At 39.4% G+C, this 26,141-nt stretch overlaps 1 protein-coding gene across 4 annotated transcripts in view; it reads left to right on the forward strand.

The window, feature by feature from the left end:
• LOC102166310 (uncharacterized) overlaps window positions 1-26,141 on the forward strand; it is a 671,646-nt gene that overhangs the window by 478,405 nt on the left and 167,100 nt on the right. For 2 of the 4 annotated variants that reach the window (XR_014817249.1, XR_014817252.1), the window contains 2 exons: window positions 7,128-7,257; window positions 17,087-19,803. Coding sequence is in view for 1 of the 4 variants with exons in the window: in XM_084979028.1 (XP_084835154.1) it covers window positions 7,128-7,257 (130 nt within the window). In the remaining 3 variants the exon portion in view is untranslated. Of the gene's footprint in view, window positions 1-7,127; window positions 7,258-17,086; window positions 19,804-26,141 lie in introns of those variants that run through there. The other 2 variants (XR_014817250.1, XM_084979028.1) reach the window with 1 other exon arrangement.

Below are 26,141 nucleotides of genomic sequence, written 5' to 3' on the forward strand. Positions count from 1 at the left end.
AGATCCTTAACTCACTGAGCAAGGCCAGGGATCGAACCCGCAACCTCATGGTTCCTAGTCGGATTCATTAGCTAATGAGACACGGCGGGAACTCCTAGAATATTTTTCCTTTTAATTCTTGATTACTGAGTCATTCCCTCCTCTGGACACTCCTCTGGGGATTTGGAAGGATAGGTCTTTAGCCTGTCGGTGCATTTTCATTTCAGCGTTAACTAGGGATTTCTAGTGGCCAGCGTATCTTTAACAGACTATTATTTTAGTGCAGTCTTAGGTTTACAGCAGCATTAAGAAGGTGTGGAGATTTTTTTCCTGTACCTGCTGGGTTCTCACATACCCTTCCCTGGTGCATTTGCTGAACCTGTGGACTTGAAGTGACACATTATCATCACCCGAAGTCCATGGCTTACATAGGGTTCACTCTCCGTGCTGTACATTCTGTGGCTTTGAATGAATGTGTAGTGGTATGGATACAGTGTTCTGGTTCTGGGATCATACAGAGTGGCTCCATGCTCTGAAATCCTCTGCGCTCCATCTATTAGTCTGTCTCTCCCTCCATGTGCTGACAAGGTCTTCAGAGTTCTGCCTTTCCCAGAATGTCCTTACGCTGAAATTATACTTCTTTCCCTTAGTAATATGCGTGTATAGTTCCTTGTTTTTCAAGAACTCGTTTCTTTTTTCGTGCTAAACATTATTACCTTTGCTGGATGTATCACACTTTATCCATTCACCTACCGAAGGACCTCTTGGTTGCTTCCAAGTTTTGAGAAGTTTTGAGCCAAGATGTCATAAACACCTATGGGCAGGTGTTTGTGTGGACATACGTGTTGAACTCCTTTGGGTAAACACCAAGGAATGCTGTTGCTGGATCCTGTGGCAAAAATATGTTTCGTCTTGTGAGAAGACGATGAACTGCCTTGCAGAGTGTCTGTACCATTCTGCATCCTCGCCGGAAGAGCATGCGCGTTCCTGATACTCCTCGTTGGCGTTGCTTGCTGCCCATCTTCTGGATCTGGGCTGTTTTAATGGGTGTGTGGCGGTATCTTGTTTTAATTTACATCTTCGTGATGACAGGTGATGTGGAGCATTTTTTCCTACACGTATTTGCCATTCGTGTGTCTTCTTTTGAGCAGTATCTGTTAAAAGTCTATGGCCCATTTGTAAGTGGGTGGTTCATTTTCTTATCGTTAAGTTTTACTAGCTTTCTGGGTATATTTTGGAATAATTCTCTATCAATTATGTCTTTTGCACATATTTTCTCCCAGTCTATGGCTTCTCTTCTAATTCTTTTGACAAGATCTCATGCAGAACAGAATTTTATTTTAATGAAGTTAAACGTATCAATTATTTCCGTCATGGATTGTGCTGTTGGTGGTGTGTCTAAAAGTCATTGCCAAACGCAGTAGCATCCAGATTTATTCCTATGTTTTCTCCTAGGATTTTATAATTTTGCATTTTACACTTAAGTCTGTGTGATCCAGTTTGAGTTTATTTTTGTGAAGGGTGTCACATCTGTGTCTAGATTTGTTTCTCTTGCAAGTGGACATCTAGTTTTTCCAGCACCATGTGTTGAAAAGACTGACTTTGCTCCACTGTATTGCCTTTGCTCCTTTGTCACACATCACTTGACTCTATGTCTGGATCTATTTCTGGGCTTTCCCTTCTGTCCTGTTGATGTATTTGTCTATTCTTTTATCACCACCACACTGTCTTGATTACTGTAGCTCTGCAGTAGCTCTTGAAGCCGGCTGGTGTCTGTCAGTCTTCCAGCTTGGTGCTCCTTCAGTATTGTGTTGACTCTCTGGTGCCTTTTGCCTTTATTAACTTTAGACTCGAGTTATCAATCTCCACAAAATAAGTTGCAGGGATTTTGATTGGGGTTGTGTTGAAACTATAAATAAAGCTGAGAACTGACATCCTGAGATTTTTGAGTCTTTCTGTCTATGAACATGGAATAACTTTTCCTTTCGTTTTTTTATTTTTTCAGTCAGAGTTTTGGAGTTTTCCTCGTATAGATCTTGCACATATTTTGTTAGATATATACATAAGTATTCAAATTTATGATGCTAATAAAAATTGTATCATGCTTTAAATTTTGAATTTAATTTTTAATTTTTCATTTCTCTTCTCTAAGAAAGCAGTTGGCTTTGGTCTATCCTGCCACTTTGCCATATCACTTTGGCCTACACATTGTAAGTGTCTCATCTACATGTATAAACAAATTGTTTAGATTATTTAAACAATCAGATGTTATATGTAAACTTGTGCTTATTTAACATATTCAACTATTTTATATGTGATACATCATATCAAATTTTCATTGCCATTTATCCTGACTAATCAAGATTAGATAATATTTTGGTTTCCCATTTTCTTGTATATATGTGTATATGTGTAGATCCACAAATAGATATATATTCATGTATGTAAATAATTGTTTCTTCAATTGAGTCTTTCTTTCTCTTTGCCACCACCTGTGGCACGTGGGAGTTCTTGAGCCTGGTATCAAACCTGAGCCCCAGTAGTGACAGTGCTGAATTCTTAACTATAAGTTAGACCACCAGGAAACTTCTATTTCCTCAATTAAATACAATTTTAAATAAACTTCTTTCATAGTATCCTCTTCCTTTTAGTTAAAGCATAGAGAGAAAGAATAACATATTCGAATATGGCTTGAGAGAAGTAAAAATATATCATAATTTAAAGGAAACATTTCAAATTAATGGAGAAGAGGTTTATTGGGCTTATTTTCATTTATGTCCTTTTTTTGTTTTTTTTGTCCTTTTAGGGCTGGACCTGTGGCCCATGGAGGTTCCCAGGCTAGGGGTTGAACTGGAGCTGTAACAGCTGGCCTATACCACAGCCACAGCAACACCAGATCTCAGCCGCATCTGTGACCTATACCACAGCTCACGGCAATTCCTTATCCTTAACCCACTGAGCAAGGCCAGGTATCGAACCTGCGTCCTGATGGATACTAGTCAGATTCGTTTCCTCTGAGCCATGATGGGAACTCCCATTTATGTCTTTCTAAATTTACCTTTTCTCAGATATAGTTTTGTATATGTAGGGCATGACCTTATTTATTTTTTTTTAATTTTTTTAAAGATCCCTCACGGTTATTGTTGAAAAATGTTCGGCCTTTCTATAAAGGAGTAAAAATATCTTGTCATGTGGGAGTCATTCATCACTCTCAGAATAGGGAGTAGAAATTCTCTGCTGTAGACCATATTCCAGGTTGACTGCTGTTCAGGCTAAAACCTGAATAATCCTCATGATTTCCCTAGAAATATTTAATTACTCTTGACATCCAAGTCAGAACATCTGGTTAGATTATATGGTTCTTCTCAAACTGTAATTTGGCTTATATTCCTGAAGGCCATGCCATTTCCTACAGAGTAGCAGACAATAAATACGTGTGTCCTAACATGCACATTTAGAGATATTTGTTATTCATGTCTCTCATTTGATTATTGTTTTCGATACTCAGCTTTCCTTTTCAAAAGCTTTCAAGATAGTCTTTGTTCTCCAACTCAGGAGTCAGCAAACATTTTCTTTAAAGAGTCAGATGGGAGTTCCTGTTGTGGTGCAGGGGAAATGAATCTGACTAGGAACCATGAGGTTGCGGGTTCGATCCCTGGCTTTGCTCAGTGGGTTAAGGATCTGGCATTGCCATGAGATGTGATGTAGGTTGCAGATGTGGCTCAGATCTGGCATTGCTGTGGTAGTGGCATAGCCCAGCAGCTGTAGCTCCGATTAGACCCCTGGCCTGGGAACCTCCGTATACCGTGGGTGCGGCCCTAAAACAAACAAAACAGCAAAATAAATAAAGAGCCAGATGGTAAAAATTTTAGGCTTTGTGAAGCAGATGATCTCTGCTGCAAGTATTCAACTCTGTCTTTGTAGAGGGAGGGCAGACAGAGAGAGTTAAAAAAAAAAGGGTATGACTGTTTGAAAAAACCTTTATTTACAAAAAAAAAAAAAAAGATCATGGGTGAGATTTGGCTCACAGGCCTTAATTTGCCGAGCCCTGTTCTTGTTCAGTGTTACTCATTGTCGTTACCAGTCTAGGAATGGGGTAAAGAACTTCTGTCAGAAGGTACGTCTACACGGCGCTTTCCTCATCAAGGCAGGCTTTTGATGAAAAATATAGGACTGGAGTTCCTGTCATGGCTCAGTGGTTAACGAATCCGACTAGGAACCATGAGGTTGCGGGTTCGGTCCCTGCCCTTGCTCAGTGGGTTAATGATCCAGCGTTGCTGTGAGCTGTGGTGTAGGTTGCAGACGCGGCTCGGATCTCACGTTGCTGTGGCTCTGGCGTAGGCCGGTGGCTACAACTCTGATTAGACCCCTAGCCTGGGAACCTCCATATGCTGCGGGAAGTGGCCCTAGAAATGGCAAAAAGACAAAAAAAAAAAAAAAAAGAAGAAGAGAAAAATATAGGACTGGAAGTAAATATTGGTTGGTGACGATGGTTGACAAATTCCGTTTCAAGCTCCTATCTCACCGCCCACGGGGATCAGTTTTTTTGTCTGGCCCTGGTCCAAGGAGGGCAGTGCAAGGGGCACTGCCCAAGCCTATTTTCCTATATACCAGGCCCAGAAAACTTTGCGATTGATGATTAGATTACATCTTTTATTTCCTACATAGAGGATATTTTTTCTATTCCTTATTTTGTTGTTATTGTTGGAAACACAGCTCAGAGTAAAAGCAAAGGAAATAAGAGCTGTATGAAAGATTACTTACTTCTCTAGCAGCTGTGGAAGAGTTAGCGCCTTAGCACTGATGGTTTATTTCCATGATTCAGGAAATATTCATGTTGTTTTGTCTTTAAGGACAAAAACGCTTGTTGAATGCTTTTTTTCATTTTTGTAAGTTTTATGGAAGCTGATTCACCAGGTTGTGATCATTTCAGTAGACTGCTTATTAAAGGACATATTTAGTGGGTATAATTATTATTAGTTTTCTTTTTTCTTTTATGTTGTCTTTTTAGGACTGCGCCCCTGGCATATGTAGGTTCCCAGGCTAGGGGTCGAATCGGAGCTGCAGCTCCTGGCCAATCCCAGAGCCACAGCAACACCAGATCCGAGCGGCATCTGCAGCCTGCACCACAGCTCGTGACAACGCCGGATCCTCAACCCACTGAGCGAGGCCAGGGATCGAACTTGCAACCTCATGGTTCCTAGTCAGATTTGTTTCCACTGTGCCATGATGGGAACTCCCTAGTGGGTATGATTAATTTAAACTTTAAAAAAAATTATTTTATCAAAGTATAGTTGGTTTACAATGGTGTGTTCCTGGTTTACAGCACAGTGATTCGGTTATATATGTATATATATGTTCTTTTTCACATTCTTTCCGCTATGGTTTATTACAGGGTACCGAATGTGGTTTCCTGTGCTATACATTAGGACCTTATTGTTTATCCTGTATATAAAATAGTTTCCATCTGCTAATCCCAAACTCCCATTCCTCCCTCTGCCACCCCTCCTGCCCCTTGGCAACCACAAGATTGTTCTCTGTGTCTGTGAGTCTGTTTCTGTTTCATAGATGAGTTCATTTTTATCATATTTAGATGGCACATATATGTGATGCCATGTGACACCTGTCTTTCTCTTTCTGAGTTACTTCATTTAGTGTAATAATCTCTAGGTCCAGCTATGTTGCTGAAAATGGCATTGTCTCATTCTTTTTAAGGCTGAGGAGCATTCTACTGTATCTATAGTAATTTTAACTTTTTATGTCAAGTAGTAGTCATGGAAAGGACACTTGGAGAAAATGTATGCACGTGTAACAATTTATTCACGTAAAAAACATGGAGTTAAGATGTTATGATAAGAGGGGGAGGGAGTGGGGTGGTTGGGGAGCTTGGGGTTAATAGATACAAACTATTGCCTTTGGAATGGATTAGCAATGAGGTCCTACTGTATAGCCCTGGGAACTATGTCTAGTCACTTATGATGGAGCGTGGTCATATGCAAAAATAGAATGTGTGCATGCATGTGTAACTGGGGCACCATGCTGTACAGTAGAAAAACAATTGTGTTGGGGAAATAACTATTAAAATTTTTTTAAATGTTATAAGTACCTGTCAAAGTGTTTCCCTTCCTTTTCTAGGTAATTTAGGGGAGTATTGAGGAATGGATGTATAATATTTGCGTGACCTAGCAAGCCAACACCTACAGCTTAACACTGTTATGGTAGATGTATTTCCAGCATGTCCAGTCTTCAAACCATACAGGACATGCAATTTTAAATGTGTGAAATTATGAGGTTATAGTCTTTCTTTCTTCTGTCCTTATTCATATGCGATAGAATTTCCCACTTCTCCAATCTGAATGATTGGATGTTTTTCTCAGATTAAATACTTAAGCTTAAAATGGTTATACACATTGGCCATTCAGCTTTGAATTAGTCTTCATTTTTTTTTAAACCTACCCCATGACAGTTTAAAATTAACGAAATGGCCCACATGTCATATCTGTCACTTCTACATTTTTTGTTTTAGCGATTGTGATTAGCAGATAATTTGTGGGATCCCGTGACAATTCACTACAGCAAACAAGTAGTCTTAGGACAGATTCTGTTTCTATTCACATTTTAAAATAACTTCTCCATATTCAAAATGCGTAAGATTTCTGCTCTGAGTAATGCAGCACCTTCTCCTTCTTCCACAAATCACTTGGGATAGGTTGTAAGTCTCGGCTTCATGTGGATTTTAGAGATGGGAAAGAAACTCTCTCAGCTGATAAAGTGTAGGTTGATAGTACCATATATTCATTCCTTCATTAAGCATTTATTGGTCCATTATTCAGTGTCCAGAATTTCTGTTTAAAACACCTAAAGATAACAATTCAGTTTGATAGGACTTCATAAATGTGCTTTATAATTTAGATTTAGGTTTTCCTGGCTTTTATCAATTTAGTCACATCCAAGCAGGGCTGTTTGATCACATTCTATTTCCTGGCTTCCACATTTCAAGCCTCTCCAGGGCAGAAATGAAAGATTGTAAGTGTGCTACATTTCTATAGCGCTTTCATTTCTGCCCCAACCCTAGCTGCCTTTCATGTCTGCAATAAAAATTTTGATCCAGATCGGATTTATGTGAACATTATTATTTTTTTTTCCAGACTGACCTACCCTGTGACTGAATTTTGCAATGAAACCTTATTGGGTTGTTATACACCATTGCAACCGGGCACCTTAAAATTAGATGGAAGAAACAGAATGTTACCAGAGGATGTGCTGACTGGAGGAAAAGTAGGTTTTCCCTTGTTTCTTTCTTTCTTTCTTTTTTTTTTTTTTTTTTTTTGGGAGCATAGAAGCCTCTTTAAAAGTTTGCAAATCTTTAAAGCATTAGCTCCGGATGTTTCAAATGTGCTAAGGTTAGAAAGTGCAGTGAAAACCATGAAACGTTGTGTGAAGGAGATTCTGATGTCCTGTTATGTTAAAGGAAGGTAGATGGAGGTTCAGGAACAGATGGGCCGGGCTGGGTTTTCTTGTTTTAACTTTATTACCCACGTCAGACGATGGATAAGCCATGATCTGCCTCGCGTCCCAAGATGTCTACAGACTTCAGAGCATAATTTTCACTCAGTGTTACCACTGTGAATTGACATAATTTTGACCAAAGTCAGAGAAACAGTGTTTTATTTATTTCACCCAAAATAGATAAATGTGCATGTTTCTAAGACAATTTGGGATTGCAAATAGCTCACAGACTTCCCATGGCTCTCTCGAAAGATGCTATGCATCAGCGATTGAAATATCGAGGTGGCTTGGATTCAAATCTTAACTCAGCTGGTAACTGAATGACCTGGGGAAAAATTCCTCACGTCTCTGTACATTCATCGTCTCCTCACCTGTAGAATGAAACATGTGAAGCTCATAGCCTGTTAAAGGATTAAGTATTTAATACATGTACCATATATGGAAATTTTTGTAATATAGTAGGCACACACTGAGTGCCTTTTCTTATTGGTAACATCATTAGCATTGGCCTTGTCATTTTGGAATCCGTTTTGGTGTGAACCCTGGAGTCCAGGGTCCTGGATTAAAAAACTTTGATCTAAACTCATAAGCTTGCCACTCTGAACTTGAATTTCGAGAAATAATTAAAATTAGCCAAACAGGCATTTGTAAAGCAATATTCATTGTGTATGAGAAATGTTATAAACTATTAGGCATGGTGTATTTTGACTTTCTACTCTGAGTTGGCAAAGGTTAGTCAGTGTGTGAGTCTTCTTTGCTGACAGATACACTCTTCCATCCAAAGGTACCCGCAGGCCAAAGAATAGGTTGTTCTTTGGGACTGATACTGTTCTGTCCAGAAAGCCCTTTTGTTTTTAATTTCCACCAGTGTTTTTCCTTCCTTCCTTCTTCCTTTCCTTCCTTCCTCTTTCTCTCTTGATAGCTATAAGGTAAGTTTTCTGTTCTTCAGCCTGAGGATACTCTATATCCAAGTGTATCAAAATAGAAATTTTCTGAGTTATTTATAGTTAACTATTCATAGTATAGTTATTTATACTATGTAAAAGACTCAGGGTAAAAAAAAAAAAAGTTAAGTATGAAAGAGCCCATAGTCTAATATATACCATATTGTGATGGCTACCGATAGACTACATTTATTCTAGATTTTAGACTATGCTAAGTGATATCCTTCCGCAGAATGCCATTCCAGCAACACACACTTTTGCTTTGTTATTTCACTTGGGAAGGTTACTTCTGCTTAGGCAGCGCTGATGTAAAAATAGAACAGGTCCCATCCAGTGAAGCATCTTATGTAAACGTTGCTTGAAAAACTTCTTGTTCTTTAATAATGTGTATGAAAGAATGTGAATTTAAACAGGTGCTGGACCTGTTTTGTCACATTTAGTTCAAAGCTATGTAGACATATATCATCAAAGGTGTGCTTGGCTCCCTCTGTTACTCTGTCATTGGTACAGAAGATGTTTTGCATGCAAACAGCATCTCTGCTCTTTTAAGTTAAATGTATAGATTTGCTCTAGAGCTCCGTTGTCCCCTAGGTTTATTAAAATGTATTGCCTTAAGAAACACCATCATGATACATCTCCTCAAGATCCTGTAGAAATACCTGGATTTTAAAATTTTATATTCTGATTATTTTCTTCTAGTAGCGAAACAGTGCCAGTTTCTCATAAGCAGTGATACATTTGCAGAACCTCATTGGAATTGTAATTTTTAAGTTTGAAAATTTTGTGATACTAGGAAATATGATTAGAACTGTTTTCATTCATTCTTACCTTAAAAGAAATGGCCTAAAAGTAAGGTTTCAAACTTTCTTTTTCAAGGTCCTTGTCCTTTTTTTTCCCTTCCTACATTCATAAAATTTTGTTAGCTCTTTTACATCAACGACAAGAAAAAATGCCAAACATAAACATGAAAAATAGACGACTTTGTAGTTACCAGTTGAAATATACTTAACTTTAATGTGAAATAATTAAATTCTCAAGTATTTATCATACAGTTTGGTCCATAATGGTAGATTCATTTGGAAAACCCAGAATGCTTCTTTATTCTTCCCTAATGATAAAGTTTTTTTATTCACTTATAGTTAGTTTCAGTTAAAGTTGAAAATATTATTCATATCAACAGGAAAATAGCTAATTTGTATAGATTGCTTTGGGGGTTCTATATTACATTTTGTCTTATGTCAGCTTTAGGCTCTTTAATTTGTTGTGTTTTGGTCACTGAATATGATACTTTGTTTATGAAATGGTTAATCATTTTATGTCAATTTAACAAGATATCTGTGTATGTGACTTTTCTAGTACTCAAATCATGTCTGATAAACTTTCATAGAAACCTCTTTATAAGAATTCAATAGGAGTTCCCATTGTGGTGCAGCAGGACTGAACCTGACTAGCATGCATGAGAACTCAGGTATGATCCCTGGCCTCGCTCAGTGGGTTAAGGATCTGGTGTTGCCATGAGCTATAGTGTGGGTTGCAGATGTGGCTCAGATCCTGCGTGGCTGTGGCCGTGGCCAGCAGGTGTAGCTCAGATTCAGCCCTAGCCTGGGAACTTCAATATATCATAAGTGTAGCCCCGAAAAGCAAAAAGAGAAAAAAAACCCAACAAATCTAATTCTTACAGTTTGATTGTTGTAATTGAATATTTCACTCAATCTTTCTGTGCATGAAATTGTTAATAGCCTATGTTTGTTTTTTATTCAGGTATAGTTGATTTACAATATTCCACTGTGTATGTGTGTATATATATATATATATATATATATATATATATATATGCCATATCTCCTTTGTTCATTCCTCTGTGGATGGACATTTAGTCAAATCAGTATGGTATTGGCACAAAAACAGAAATATAGATTGATGGAACAGAATAGAAAGCCCAGAATAAACCCATACACCTACGGTCAGTTAATCTACGACAAAGGAAGCAGGAATATGCAATGGAGAAAAGACGGTCTCTTCAATAAGTGGTGCTGGGAAACTGAACAGCTACAAGTGAAAGAATGAAATTAGAACATTCTCTAACACCATACATAAAAATAAACTCAAAATGGATTAAATGCCTAGATGTAAGACTGGTTACTATAAAAATCCTAGAGGGGAACACAAGCAGGACACTCTTTGACATAAATCACAACAATATTTTTATGGATCCATCTCCTAGGGTAATGGAAATAAAAACAAAAGTAAACAAATGGGACCTAATTTAACTAAAAAGCTTTTTTCCACAGCAAAGGGAACCATAAGCAAAATGAAAACGCAACCCAGGAATGGGAGAAAATAATTACAAATGATGCAACTGACAAGGGATTAATCTCCAAAATATACAAACAGCTTGTATAGCTGAATATCAAAAAAAATACCCAATTAAAAAATGAGCCAAAGATCAAAGTAGATATTTCTCTGAAGAATTCATATAGATGGCTAATAGGCACATGGAAAAATGCTCAACATCACGAATTATCAGAGAAATGCTAATCAAAACTGCAGTGGTATCACCTCACACCAGTCAGAACGGCCATCATCAAAAAGTCTACAAATAACAAATGCTGGAGAGGCTGTGGAGAAAAGGGAACCCTCCTATATGGTTGGTGGGAATGTATATTGGTGCAGACACTTTGGTGAACAGTATTAAGTTTCCTTAAAAAAACTAAAAATAGAGCTGCCATATCATCCTACAATCCCAGTTCTAGGCATCTATCTGAAGAAAAAAAAACATAATTTGAAAATATATATACACCTCAGTGTTCATTGCAGCACTGTTTTCAGTAGCCAAGACATGGAAGCAATTCATGTTTGTTTGTTTGTTTTTTCTCTTTTTGCCATTTCTTGGGCCACTCCTGTGGCATATGGAGGTTCCCAGGCTAGGGGTCGAATCGCAGCTGTAGCCACCGGCCTACACCAGAGCCACAGCAACGCGGGATCCGAGCCACATCTGCGCATCCTCATGGTTCCTAGTCTGATTCGTTAACCACTGAGCCATGACGGGAACTCCAGCCGTTCATGTTTGATTTAAACAATATTTGAAAATATATGATGACATAGGAGGTTATCAATCTATTCACAATATCATAAATTTAAAAATTATATTGATAACTAGCATCTAGCTAAAATAGTTAAATTTTCATTGGGTTAAAATTTCACGGAGATAGGGTAATAAAAGTAGCACTCTAATATATTCTAAAGATGATGTCGTGACACTGTCATGTAACCATCTGGAAGAAGTACTATTACTCTTTTTCCAATGTCGTATTTTAGTATCAGATTATGAGTTTTTAATATTTTTGTTATTCTTACTCTGCCGCTCACTATTCACGCATCAGTCATAGTCTTATGTTCACTGTGTCAAGCATACAGGAGTCAGAAATATCCCTACTTTTAGTTGTTAAGAGTCGAGTGCTTCACAGATTTCAGAAACAAGCTTATGATTACCAGGTGGGAGGGAGGGCGGGATGGGGAGTTTGGGACTGGCCTATGCACACTGTGGTCTCTGGAGTGGATGGTCCACAAGGGCTTATCATACAGCACAGGGAACTCGGTATTCTGGGATGACCTGTCTGGGACAGGAATCTGAAAAAGATGGATAAAGTGAATATGTATAACCGAATCACTTTGCTGCACAACAGAAATTAACATTGTAGATCAACTCTACAATAAAAATTGTAAAAAATGAAAAAAAAAAAAAAAAGAACCAAGTGCTTTAAAGAGAAAAGCCTTTAGTGGATTTCATAGTCTCATTTTAAAATATCAATAGCTCACATTTGGATGACTTGGAGCATAGGGTTGAAATCAGTGAGAGAGAATTGATGATGAGTTGAGAAATACAACGGGCTGGATTGTCAGATCCCACACAGTCACGTGAGAAATCTTACCCAGTAACAAGCTTTGCTAATAATTTCAAGAAGACGTGTACTCATGAGCTACAGGTGAAACGGAGCAACCCAGACCTTCTCTGCAGGTCTCGGGTTACTTCTTGGCCGTCAAGGCGTGCTCTGGCTCCGGTTACTACATGGGCCCCTATGTGATATTTGTGTCTGTGTAAATGACACAAAAGAGGGCCGTTTTGCCGTGACACATTATCATTTCATTTCCAGGTGGTTGGATAGCTTAGGTGACATTTTCCAAGAAGCTGTATGCAATAAATTTCTAGATCCCAGGTTTGTTTAGTACAGACAGTCACAGACAAAGCAAGTATGTGCTGCTAAAATATTTTCCTAGATGAGGACTCTCTTGAGAGAGAGCGCTATTAGCATGTGCACCGGGAGAACTATCATCGGCATGTTTGCAAGGAGGCTTGGCTAGATTAGCTTCTTTGTGTCCCCGGGCGTCTCCCCCATCTCCCTCCTCCTGCCGCAAAGGGGACTGTGGATTGCAGACATCCTCCTTAATGCTTTTCTTCCCAGGAACTCTTCTTGAAGAAGATGGATTCAACCACAGGGCGGGAAAGAGATTGGAGGAAAACCCATTTAGTGTAACGGTTGCTGAGTCTTTGGAAAGAGCTTCAGTCTTTGCTATACTCCTTTCAGCTGAGTCTGGGGAGAAGGCATGTCTCTGGAGACCCCAGCTAAGTAGAGGTATCTCCGAACTGAATATACCACGACTGAGTGAGTCTCGGGGCACAGCTAAGCCAGATGGCAAGTGTTTTGGCACATCAGAACTGCAGGTTGTCAGTGGTTGAGTGAGGTACCTGGTGGACCAGCCTGAGTCCTAGCAATGCAGTGGAGTTGCGCACATCCCCAGGCCAGGCATGTTGAGGGAAGATTTATCAGTTGACTGTTTCCAAGAAAGGTGTGGAAATAGGTGTGTGAGCCTCACCTTTGGAAAAAGGGATATATGGAGGGTGAGCCTGTCAACTGGATGTCCTGGAGGATCCAAGGCTTGAGCAGCAGATGCAGTAGAGATAGAAGATGGTACCCAGACAAGGGAGGATGAGCTGGGTTCAGGGGAGGCCAGTGACGGCGTGTGCCATTACACGGGCAAGATGCCCTTCCTTCAGTTCTAGGAAAACGTACGAGGCCAGCTGGAATTAGCATAAGCTCAGGGAGAAGAAGGAGCAAGAAGGGGGTGGAGAGCAGGAAGAGGAAGAGGACTTGGTCTGATTTAATTTTAGGTTGGAAAGGGACCGTATTCCCTTAAATTGGCAAGATAAATTCTTCTGGTAAGAAAACATGCACGCCAAATTCCAGCCATTTATAAAACACTAAATATTATATTTTTTGAAATATTAAGCATGTCAACATGCTCTATTAGTTTTTTGAAATATTAAACATGTCAACATGCTCTATTACTTTTGCTGAAGAATAACAGTGGGAAATTGTTTAAAAAAACACCTCTGCTCTTACTGGTTGCGTCACCTTGATCATGCTGTTTAAGCTCATGGACTCTCAGTTTCTTTGTCAGGTAGGTGTAAGTAGGCTTAGTCCCGTAGCTGTTGTGAAGGGTAAATGAGATATAAATGAAGCCCCCAGCATGCGACCTGGTGCATCTATTGGTAGATTTCCAGTAAGTGTTTGGCAAAGCATCCCCTAAAGTCATGGAATTGATGCAATACTCTTCCTTATCATTCTGTAAATTATTTAGCTTATGCTTCTACACTAAGACAACTCTTCACTGACCCTTCGAGATTTGAATTCACCACTTTTGCTCTTCTGCTTCTGGGGCCCACACATTGCCTGTGGCAACCAAATTTTCAGCTGGTATTAAAACAGGAAGCCATAGTTGTGCATCAGTGAAAAATGTATCGGTTACCACAAAGTCCTTTTGTACTGGTGTGGTCCCAGGGTAGTCCATCAGCGCATCCTGACCGCTGCGGGTCTGCACTGTGCATTTCTAGACGTAGTCCTCTTGTTACTGAGCCAAAGTGGGGTCCGCTTGCCCAAACACAGTAAAGCCAATCTGTTGACACCAAGTAGTGGTGAAGGACGGTCCAGCGTTTATTGCAGGTACCGAGCAAGACGTCCAGGTGGCTGATGCTTAAAAGGCCTGAACTTTCCAAAGGCCTTCCGGGAAAGATTGTTAAAGACAAGGTGAGGGAGCAGGATGGTGGGGGTGTGACCGGCACGTGAACATTCTTCTGGTTGGTTGGTGGTGAGATAATCAGGAGTCGACCTCACCAACCTGGTTCCAGCCGGTCTGGGTTCTACGTGCTGTGGGCAGCGTACAGTTCACTTCTTCCACCTGGTGGGGGCTTCAGTATCTGCACAACAGCTCAAGGGATTTGGCTCAGAATATTATCCATAGCCCTTGGGAGAAACTAAACGTCCTTGACTTTGTCTAATAGCTAAACTATTATTATTTTGTCTTGCTTGATTGTTTTTCTTTTTTCTGCATTTTCTCCCTCCTCTGATTAAATTTACTCTTTGGAACTTGGGCAAGGCCTGGGGGGTTAAGGTTTTTCTGCAGACAAAAGGCAGGCAGAGGAAAAGGGGTGGGGGGGGGCGGCGTTCTGTCCTAGGAAGGCCCCATAGGGTCCTGCTTGGTGGCAGTCTCTAGCATCCATCTTTTTTTTTAACACCGATGTTTTATTTTTTTTTCAGTTTTTTTTTTTTTAATTTTCCCACTGTACAGCAAGGGGGTCAGGTTATCCTTACATGTATACATTACAATTACAGTTTTTCCCCACCATTTGTTCTGTTGCAACATGAGTATCTAGACAAAGTTCTCAATGCTGTTCAGCAGGATCTCCTTGTAAATCTATTCTAAGTTGTGTCTGATAAGCCCAAGCTCCCGATCCCTCCCACTCCCTCCCCCTCCCATCAGGCAGCCACAAGTCTCTTCTCCAAGTCCATGATTTTCTTTTCTGAGGAGATGTTCATTTTTGCTGGATATTAGATTCCAGTTATAAGTGATATCATATGGTATTTGTCTTTGTCTTTCTGGCTCATTTCACTCAGGATGAGATTCTCTAGTTCCATCCATGTTGCTGCAAATGGCATGATGTCATTCTTTTTTGTGGCTGAGTAGTATTCCATTGTGTATATATACCACATCTTCCGAATCCACTCATCTGTCGATGGACATTTGGGTTGTTTCCATGTCTTGGCTATTGTGACTAGTGCTGCAATGAACATGCGGGTGCACGTGTCTCTTTTAAGTAGAGTTTTGTCCGGATAGATACCCAAGAGTGGGATTGCGGGGTCATATGGAAGTTCTATGTACAGATTTCTAAGGTATCTCCAAACTGTTCTCCATAGTGGCTGTACCAGTTTAAATTCCCACCAACAGTTCAGGAGGGTTCCCTTTTCTCCACAGCCCCTCCAGCAACACCGATGTTTTAATTCTTTGAATTCACTGTGGGACTCTTCTTGTCCCATCATAATTTATATGAGAGGACAAAGCAAGCACATTTGTGATTTCTCATTATTCATTGATTTATTCATTTTTATTTCATGATATCAGTGGAAGTACTGATACTAGGAAACTGCATGCCATTTTCAAGAGCTTTTACTTTTAAGGTAATACGTAACACCTGCAAGCTGTTGGGAGCACTTGTTCTCTTATGAGGTCAGGAATGCGCAGGTATAAAAGATGAAATATTTCCTCAGGATATTTTTTTGAAGCACCAATCAAAAGTCAACCAGTGCCTTCATTTTCCAAAGGAGTCCACTGAGGTTCTCAACTTGTTTGTGCTTGAATGCTGGAACAATAGCCAGAACACTAATTAGAGACCAAAAGCTACCCTGCCCTTTTGTCTTTTTTGGATACAGCCCTTGAGGTGGAGGAAAGCTGGAGGAGAACACGGCTGAGTTTATCATTCAACTACAAGTTAAGCCAACACAAAGTACATTTCTGCCTGATGTTTTTTGAATTTTAAAAGAGGCTCTGAAGGAACGAGAGAAAGTTAAAGATATTCTAAATAGAACTTTTAAAATGATCATTGCAGTAACATTTACTTAGGTGATAAATACATGAGTCAGGTTAATTTTTCAAAATAAATTGGGTTTCGAAACCCACATTAACATGCAAATTATTTGGAATTTGTCACTGTAAAAAGGAACTTGTGGTTGATAAAATAATGATCTGGAGAAGCATCCCTAGATTTGAGTATCTTTGGATTTATAGTAGAAAAAAGTTGGAAATGATAAAAGTTGAGACTATAGGGTTTTTTTTCTGCTGGAAATTCACTGATACAAAAACATCAGAATGAAAACAAGACTTGATTTTTATTCCCGGTTCTGTCACTAACTGACTTTTGACCCTGGTCTCTCATTTTCTTTTCTGAGCCTGTGTTTTCTCTTAGGTTAAGACATCGTGTTAAAAGATCTCTGATTTCCTTCGTTGTTCTAACATTTTCTGAAATTGCTTCATCATCTTCTGCTGGCTTGACTTCTGACTTGCCCAGCACTCATCGTTAATGGATGATAGTTTTTGTCTTTCATAACTACGCTTTTGAGACTACATTCTTAGGGCAATGTGGTTGGACCTGAGATCTATTTGGAATAATATGCCAAAATGGACATTATTTAAATAGCAGACCAAAAAAAGTGTCATCCCGTGGAACCTGGAACTCCCAGATTCAGTGAGAAATGTGACATTTTCTGTATGCCACAAGAAATGTGTTAGGCATTCACTTGTGTATCTTCTTACCTGCTCAGGACTTTCCTGCAGGCAGCAGGAGCTGAAGATCTGCCGTGCAGTTAGACCATGGCCTTTGTCACAGGTGTCACTGCTGTCTGTGGTTCACGTTCCTCGTCTACAAAACTCCCAGAGAGTGTTTGTCAAGTTCACTTGCAAGTCTGAGAAGCCATTGCAGTGATTTGCTTTTCACGTCATGGCCCGAAGTTAGCAGAAATGGAAAGACTGATGTGCAGGATGAATTTATTGGCCTTAAGCCACTAATTACAGAACAATATGTTGGCAGAACCTGAAATGCTTAGAAGAAAAAATCCGAAGCTCTTAAGGAGATTGGAAGGAAGATTTTCATTTTAAAAGGCAGTGGAATTTTAAATGAAACACGATTGGGAGATGATTGTATTCTAGTTTAAAGTCATCCCAGGCGTTGTGTTATTATAGACTTTGAATCAGTCATTTTGTGCAAGAATTATACTTAAACCTGGTTTCATTACACTTTTCTTCAGAAATCTTCAGATTACAAAATGAATCTTCATTATGATAATAACTGACGGAAAGCTAGATTTAGAAATGAGAATAGTTAACATCCTGAGAGAAAGAATAGGCCTGTATCGACAATTACTTGGAATACATCTGTATTTGCCGTGCAAAGCAAGTAGTTTCTCCCTAAAATTATTTCTTGAATTGGATTGGTGTAGCCAGTTCACGAGAAGTTTTTAAGCCAGTCCAACAAAATCAATACAGATGAATCAACACATTGGCATGGAATATATCTGAGAGATTTAAAGGAATCTGAAAACAGGCTTTATGAGGCAAAATCTATAATTCATATATGAAAATCTTAATGGCCCTATTTCAAATTCGATTATCAATTTAATTCATCTTAAGGATTTATTTAGCCTCACCTCCCTAGTGGATAAACTATAGATGTTTATAAACAGGAGAAGAAAAAACAAAACTCTGAATATCTAACTAAATGACAAATTAGAAAAAATAGGTTATGTGATTTTTTTCACTCATCCAGTGGCAAATCATGCTAATTTAGGTTATATAAATGAAAAAGGACCCAGTTTATACAATCTATTTAATTTTTAAAGAGTCACTTAGGGACTCCACAAAGAACTAGGGTTAAATATGCTATATCCGTGTAACATAAATAGTTTTTTTCCCCCCAAGAAAGTGGCTTAGAGCCAGAGAATAGAAGGCAAGGGTACAAGTTATTCTGGGCTAAAAAGACATGTCACCCTTTGCATTGGTAGAAAGTTATCAGGTTAGTTTTATGTTTGGTAAAAAGTAAAACGACAGAATTTTTTTTAAGCAGTTAAATGTTTAATAGCTATCGACGCTGGTAGCAGAAAGCGTCTTAGTTTCAGACGTGGAATCCTAAGGTGTTCACGTATGGTAATGCAGCAACCGAAAGAGCTAGCGCAATTAATGAAAAGAAACAAAAAGACATTTACTCAGAAGAATTCTTTCCAAAATCTAAAGCTGTAAAATAGACAGAAGTGGGTATAAACTTTTAGGCTTAAAAGCCTAAAAAATAAACTAAATAGAAATCAATGCTAAACATATAGAATCATGAATGACACAGATGAGGTAAACAGTTTTTTCCTACAAAAAAAAAATCTCAAAATGCTAGGATAAATACGCATATTTCAAATCTTAGCAATGAATAAAAATAAGGAAATTTTACTTGATACAATGGCTAATACGACTTAGGGACTCTTAAAGGTTAACAGGTACAGAGAATACAAGTTAATAGAAAGGATTACAGATTTCTTCTTTTATCAAAAATCCACATATAATTTATTGTACCTGTGTTCACAGTAAGTTCAATAAACCCATCATTGAATATTAAAAGCTGTTCATCTTATTTATTCATATTAATGTTATATATAAAAGTGGACAATATGGTGTAATATTTGTTTACTATTGATGCATATAGTTATGTAGAAATAGATGTTTAGGTTTTCAGAAAACTTCAAACTTTGTTGCAGGATCTATTCATATGTGAACACCTGACTTGATTATTAATCATTCTTGGCTAACAATGAAGTCATTCTGAGGTTTGATTATGGAGTATACATGAAAGAATATCCCTACTGACTCTCTCTCTTTTTTTTTAAAGTGCCGCACCCACAGCATATGGAGGCTCCCAGGCTAGGGATCAAATCGGCCTATACCACAGCCACAGCAACACGAAATCTGAGCCGCATCTATGACCTACACCACAGCTCACGGCAATGCCAGATCCTTAACCCACTGAGCGAGGCCAGGGATTGAACCTGCGTCCTCATGGATGCTAGTCAGGTTCATTTCTGCTGAGCTGCAACAGGAATTCCTGGCTCATTGCTTATACTACCTCTTAGCATGAATCATATGCCATTCTATGACATCTCTTTTAAAATTTTTATTTATAGCAAGCACTTCTGTCGATTTTTAAATTGATTATTTAATTTTTCTTGAGTTCACGCAGTAAGTTTAATAGCACCCTAAATACTCCATAACACCTGCATAATAGACAATCAATCTGTCATTGTTAAATTTCCTTGTATTTAGAAAATTTGTAATTATTTAGTCAAAACTATTTCTTGTTAATTTTGTTGTGCCATGGATTGAACCTAATTTTAGATGAACCTCAAATTCTACCTGTTTTTTTCTTAGATAGAACCCGAATGTAGTTGTTGACTTGGGTCCTTTTTCATGAAACAAACCTAGTAGATACTTTGCTCAAACCGAACAGAAATTGCCTGCTTTTTAGTGGCCCCATCACCGCGGGATAGGAATTTGAGGGGAGTGCCATTACTTATCCGATGTTAAGTTGTATTTTGCTATACATGTTGAACTGTAGAAAACCAGAAGGAAATAATTAAGTGCTTGTCTGAAAAATGAGAACAGGTTGTTTTTATTTATATATGACATCACTGCAAGTGACTTCAAAGTGTTCCAATTGTTGATCCTTCTGGGAGGAAGGTGTATACAACAGAAATGATGACACACTGGTTGTTGAGCTGAAGAACAACCAGCCTGTTTGCAGGAAGTGTCGTCAATGGAAGGCGGGATCTTTGCCTCTGAATTTACTGGCTCTGGGCTCTTCCCCGCTTAACAGGCACTGTCCTTCCCATTTGAACTAGAGCCCAGTTAGCAGTGACAGTCCAGTTAGCCTGCAGCGACAGTCCATGGAGTCATCATGTACTTTCTATGTACAAATTAAACAGTTAAGTATTGGGATTTTTTGTTTGTTTGTTTGTTTTTTTGCTGTTTCTTGAGCTGCTCCCGCGGCATATGGAGGTTCCCAGGCTAGGGGTCAAATCGGAGCTGTAGCCACCGGCCTACGCCAGAGCCACAATAACGCAGGATCCGAGCCGTGTCTGCAACCTGCACCACAGCCCACGGCAACGCCGGATCCTTAACCCACTGAGCAAGGCCAGGAATTGATCCTGCAACCTCATGGTTCCTAGTCGGATTTGTTAACCACTGAGTGACGACAGGAACTCCCTCTTAGGATTTTTATAAGAAAAGGGATCCCAAAACTCTACTCTGGTAAGATGTTGTTCATATAGATAAACCATGTATATTTGGTATATGTAGAAAAAAAAAAAACAGGAATTACTCCAGATATATACCAATTTAATAGTGTAACTAGATTTAAATAGTAATTCTAAAAAAATTATACTTATTACATAATGACATATTAATAAAATTTAAAGAAAAAATTTTAAGCAATGAACATTTATTCCAGGTAGGTGTTGTAGAATATATATATATGTTATACATATTTATATATATAAATTAGTACCAGGCTCAAGAAATAATAAGCAAATAAAAAGTTGAAAAATAATAGAAAATTGTGTTAGAAATTTAAAAAGATGCCACAGTTATGTGATCATTTGTGAAATGCATGCTGTAAATAATGACAGAGGAATATTATTTCATGTGTGTTTCATAACTAAAGCTCACACCCTGGACTGGATTCATTAAGAACAACTATTAGTCCCTATGTCTGGTATTCCCAGATTAATTGATATTACTACTACTATCATATGAAATGTGTTGAATGTGAATGTAAAAATTTGTGAAAACAAAATTTGACTCCTTCAATTGGTTGAACTTTCGTTTATTCAACAATTATTTTATGGCCATGCCCACGGCATATGGAAGTTCCCAGGCCAGGGAACTTCCTGAATCCAAGCTGCAGCTGCAACCTACACCACAGCTATGGCAACACCAGCTCCTTTAACCCGCTGCACTGGGCCAGGGATTGAACTTGCACCTCCGCAGTGGCCTGAGCCACTGCAGTCAGGTTCTTAACACTGTGCCACAGTGGAAACTCCCTTATCCATCCACTTATTCAACATTTCTTTCTTCCTATATAAAGGATGAATTTAAGTAAATTTTCTCTATGCACATTACCATACATTTCGAATTAACAGAGCCTATGCTATAAAAGGTTTTACAAGTCCTTAGGAATCTGAAGCAATATGCACATTTTTTTCTCCATATATCTACAATTAAACTCTGTATCTTCCTGAGAAACCTGCAGATTTATAAAGAAAGAATAGCCTGGCTAGTAAAATTAAAAGTAGTACCTCTCCCAGGAAACTACACGCTCATTAAGAATAGCTGGGCTGGGGAGTTCCCGTCGTGGCGCAGTGGTTAACGAATCTGACTAGGAACCACGAGGTTGCGGGTTCAGTCCCTGGTCTTGCTCAGTGGGTTAAGGATCCGGTGTTGCCGTGAGCTGTGGTGTAGGCCGCAGATGCGGCTTGGATCCTGCGTTGCTATGGCTGTGGTGTAGGCCAGTGGCTACAGCTCCGATTCGACCCCTAGCCTGGGAACCTCCATGTGCCACAGGAGTGGCCCAAGAAATACAAAAAAAAAGACCAAAAAAAAAAAAAAGAAAAAAAAAAAAGAGAATAGCTGGGCTGGTGACTGTGAGGCATTCTTAAGATCCAAAGAGTGATTTAGTGTCCTGCATTTGCTCCATCTTTCCCTATGGTTTTAGGAAATGAATTATTGAGCAACGACTTTGTTTATGTCATTAAGATTAAATTGCTGTCAAAATTGTCCTGAGGGAATTCTAAAAAGTCTGGGAAAATGGTTTTGGTATTAACAACGAAGTCAACTTTTCACATTTAAAAATGTTGCTTTTCTCTGACATCGTAATTTGTGTATTTATGTGGTGTCTGTGTGTGTGTGTGTGTGTGTGTGTGTTTGGAGGGCAGAGTGAAAAATAACTAACTTCAGAGTGGGTAGATACCCTATTAGAGACATTTCTTTGTTGTAAATGCAGGTATGAAAAGTTCTGGTGTGTCTGGAGGTGAGTGGGGATGGTCCTTAGAGTAGAATACACTTCTAGATGGCACATTTTTCTGTCATATGCAGCTCAAACTCTGAAATGCTAACAGAGAGTATAGCATAGTCTTTTCAAAATGCAATAGATATTGGAATGACAGATACGATACTTGGGATGTTATCATTCTAATTTCCAAAATTAGTTTTAAATAATAGTTTAATATATGCTGAATGCTGAAAGTGATCTTGCTTGAAAGACAACTCCTTTCTTGGTGTATCTTTTAACGTTTTTTAACTGAATGATTCTTTAAGTCTAGTGCTTTACAGTGTTCCAAAGTTTCACACGCACGGTTTCATGTAGCCCCATAATAACCGTTTTCCCCCACCTGTATTGCCCTTCTCCCCACTGGTTCCCACTAGTGTGTCCTCTATATCCGTTGGTCTGCGTCTTTTTTGTTTTACTCACTAGTTTCTTGTATATTTCAGATTCCATGTGATATCCTACAGTGTTTGTTTTTGTCTGACTTATTTCACTGAGGCGCAATGCCCTCCAAGTCCATTCCTGTTTGCTGCGAAGGACAGCATTTCATTATTTTTATAACGGAGTAGGATTCCGTTGTGTAAATATACATCTTCTTTATCCGTTCAGCTGTCGGTAGGCATTTAGGTTGTTCCCGTTTCTCGGCGTTTGTAACTGATGCTGCTGTGAACACTGAAGTGCATACATCCTTTCGTGTTTGTCTTCTCATTTTGGGCTTTTTTGTTTTGGTTGTTTTTTAAGCGATATACCCAGAAGTGGAAATGCTGGGTTATATGGCCGTTGTGTTTTTCGTTTTTTGAGACACCTCCATACTGGTGTCCGCAGCAGCTGCCCCAATTTACACTCCCGGCAACAGTGCCCAACTGTTCCCTTTTCTCCGCATCCACATCAACATTTGCTATTTGTGTTCTTTTTGATGATGGCCATTCTGAGTCGTGAGGAGGTATCTCCTTGTGGTTTGGATTTGCATTTCCCTGATGATGAGCGACAGGGAGCATCTTTTGATGCTCCCGTTACCAGCTGTGCAAGACAGCGGCACTTTTGATCACGGATGTTCTGTGCCTGCACACTGGGGCCAGGTCGTGCATGAGTAAGCTGCTAGTGAAGAATTCATTTCTTTCTGAATCCAGATTTGTTGTGGTGGTGGTTATGTTTCTTTAGCTTATGGAAGAAGAGAAGGAATTTTAAAATATTGTTCTGAATTTCCGCTTGAGAGATTTCTGGCCTTGTAGGAAACTCCTGTGGCTCTTCACATTCTTAGCGTTCACGGCCACACAGTGCAGGGTCTTACACAGTCATCCACGCAGGAGCAGCACCCCAACTGGTGGAGAACAACAGTGTCTCAAAACATTAATTTAACAAGCCTCCCAGGTGTAGCTGATGATCTCGCTTTGTTCTCCGCATTCAGTCCAAGGAAACCTGGAATCAAGGGAATTTCTGGGAATTCAGCACAATGAGGGGCAACAGGGAGCAGGTGCTCGTCCTTGAAGCCTTATTGGCCTAAACGCCTACTGGCTGAGTCTTTGATACTTCGTTAATTGAGGAGTCTTCTCACCAATTAATCCTTGGAGAGAGTTAGTAGCCCGACTATTAATGTCCTTTTACGCTACGCCTTCCTTTTGTGTGTCTTCTTTGCGATCACCTTCTATGCAGTTATCACAATGTAATGTGCATAAGAATTGCCTGAGATAATTACTAAACACCAAACAGGGACCCTCAGTCCACGTGTGTTTGTGTTGCATAAATACTACGGGAGCTTTCTGCTGGAAGGACTCTGCTGGGAGTGGTATTTGCTCCTCAAAGCTCATTTGATGTGTTTAGACAACTGATAGGCTCTGTAATTGTAGGAGTAGAAGTTGGAGTAATGATTAACATATCCCATATTTATATTTATATTCATAGTTTTATAGAAACATTTGCATGCCTCATTTCAAAGATATGACTAACGGCATGATAACGTATTCCATGTTTATGGGGGACTCAGGTTCTCAGCTGAGATGAAACCCAAAAGGCGAGTGAGTCATGAAAACTACCGTCAGGTTAATTTCTACGCTTAGCTCTGCACGTACGTGCCCTCTTTCATGTTCTCATTCATATTTCTTATGTCTCCAACATTCAACGTTTCCTCCCCTGTTTCTTGAGCAATTATATAATCTAGGAATAGACTAATCAATATTGAGAATAATATTTATTTGAAACAAAGAAAGCCAGAAGAAATTTAGACTACTCCTTAAGGTCAGATTAACAAGGCAGTATTAAAGTTTTAATGCAAACTTCTCATGATTTCTTTGAAAGACACAGTAACAGTCAGTGAAAAAGGTATTGTGAGAAATAGGAGCCGACAACAGGATTCTCAGTTTAAAAAGGTAACAGGAAGACAAAGCATCCAGCACCTTCACTTCGGAGGGGATAATTTCCCAAATGTCAGCATCGCAGCTTAGATTTTTGTTTTCTTTTTGTCTTTTTTTGCCTTTTCTAGGCCCACTTCTGTGGCATATGGAGGTTCCCAGGCTAGGGGTTTAATTGGAGCAGTAGTCCCCGGCCTACACCACAGCCACAGCCACAGCAACACTGGATCCGAGCCGCGTCTGCAACCTACACCACAGCTCACGGCAATGCCGGATCCTTAACCCACTGAGCAAGGCCAGGGACCGAACCCGCAACTTGATGGTTCCTAGTCGGATTCGTTCACCACTGAGCCGAGACGGGAACTCCACGGTTTAGATTTTAATTGCCGTGGACTTCCAGTTATGTGAACGAGTCTGATAAAGGAGAGAGGGGGATTTCGTGGGCTTTTTCCTTGATGTGACTCATATATTAAACTAATTGTTTTTACTATGCTACTTTTTTTCTTATTTGGACCAAAAAAAAGAACAAACTGAATGGAGTTTGAAGTGGCGTAGGAGTGTATCTTGGTTCAAATGAGAAATGCTGAGTTCATAATCTGAAATTTTTTCTTACTTTCAGGTGACACAGTAAAGCGGACATCCAAAGATGTGCTATCTCTAGGTTTTTTAAGACCACTTTGGAATGGATATAATTGGGGGGTTCCTTTTTGCTCATGAGTTTGGGGGGGAGCAAATAAATTCACCCTTATCTTGTGACGCCGAGCAGGAAAACATGTTTTTTTTTCTACTAAATTCCTCTTTTTGCCGTCATCTTACATTCACTAATGATGATTTGGGGCAGAATTCATTTCAGTAGTCAAACTCTTTAGAACACCACAAGGCTTAGAGTTTATTTTGAAGTTGAGAAAACTCTGGGTACAGGTAAGATGCCTGACAACAACTCGAAAACAACCTGTTGAATCAGAATAACACTGGCAGAAAAAAAAGGTGAAGTGATAATGAGGAATGCTCATTGTGTTTTGAAAGGTGCTAAGACGGTCACGGTAGGACAGCTGGTAGGCCGTGGGGTTCAGTTATGTGGGGGATCAGGGCAAATCCCCGGTGGCTCTGCTGCACGTCTCTCCTAGTATCTTTCTCGATTTAGGTCTTTGATTTCACTTGAGCAAAATGCACGAAATGCCTGCCTCAGGGCCAACTCTCTCACCTCCAGTGTCTTCCCGTGAAATAGCTGCAGTTTGCAGCTTCTCTAGATAGAGACGTCAGTTTGTTTTTTATAATGTGATATGATTCAGGAAATACCCTTGATGTTTAGAGTCAGGACCTGAGCTTTCAAAGACTTGTGCTTTCCCTAAGACTGCCCCAGGGATTGAACCCCTACCTATTCCCGGAGCCACA

Source organism: Sus scrofa, chromosome 10 (assembly GCF_054392235.1).
Source record: "Sus scrofa isolate SSC_HxYL_T2T_F1_AM1 chromosome 10, Sscrofa_HxYL_maternal_Yorkshire_Landrace_v2.0, whole genome shotgun sequence".
Lineage (NCBI taxonomy): Eukaryota > Metazoa > Chordata > Mammalia > Artiodactyla > Suidae > Sus > Sus scrofa.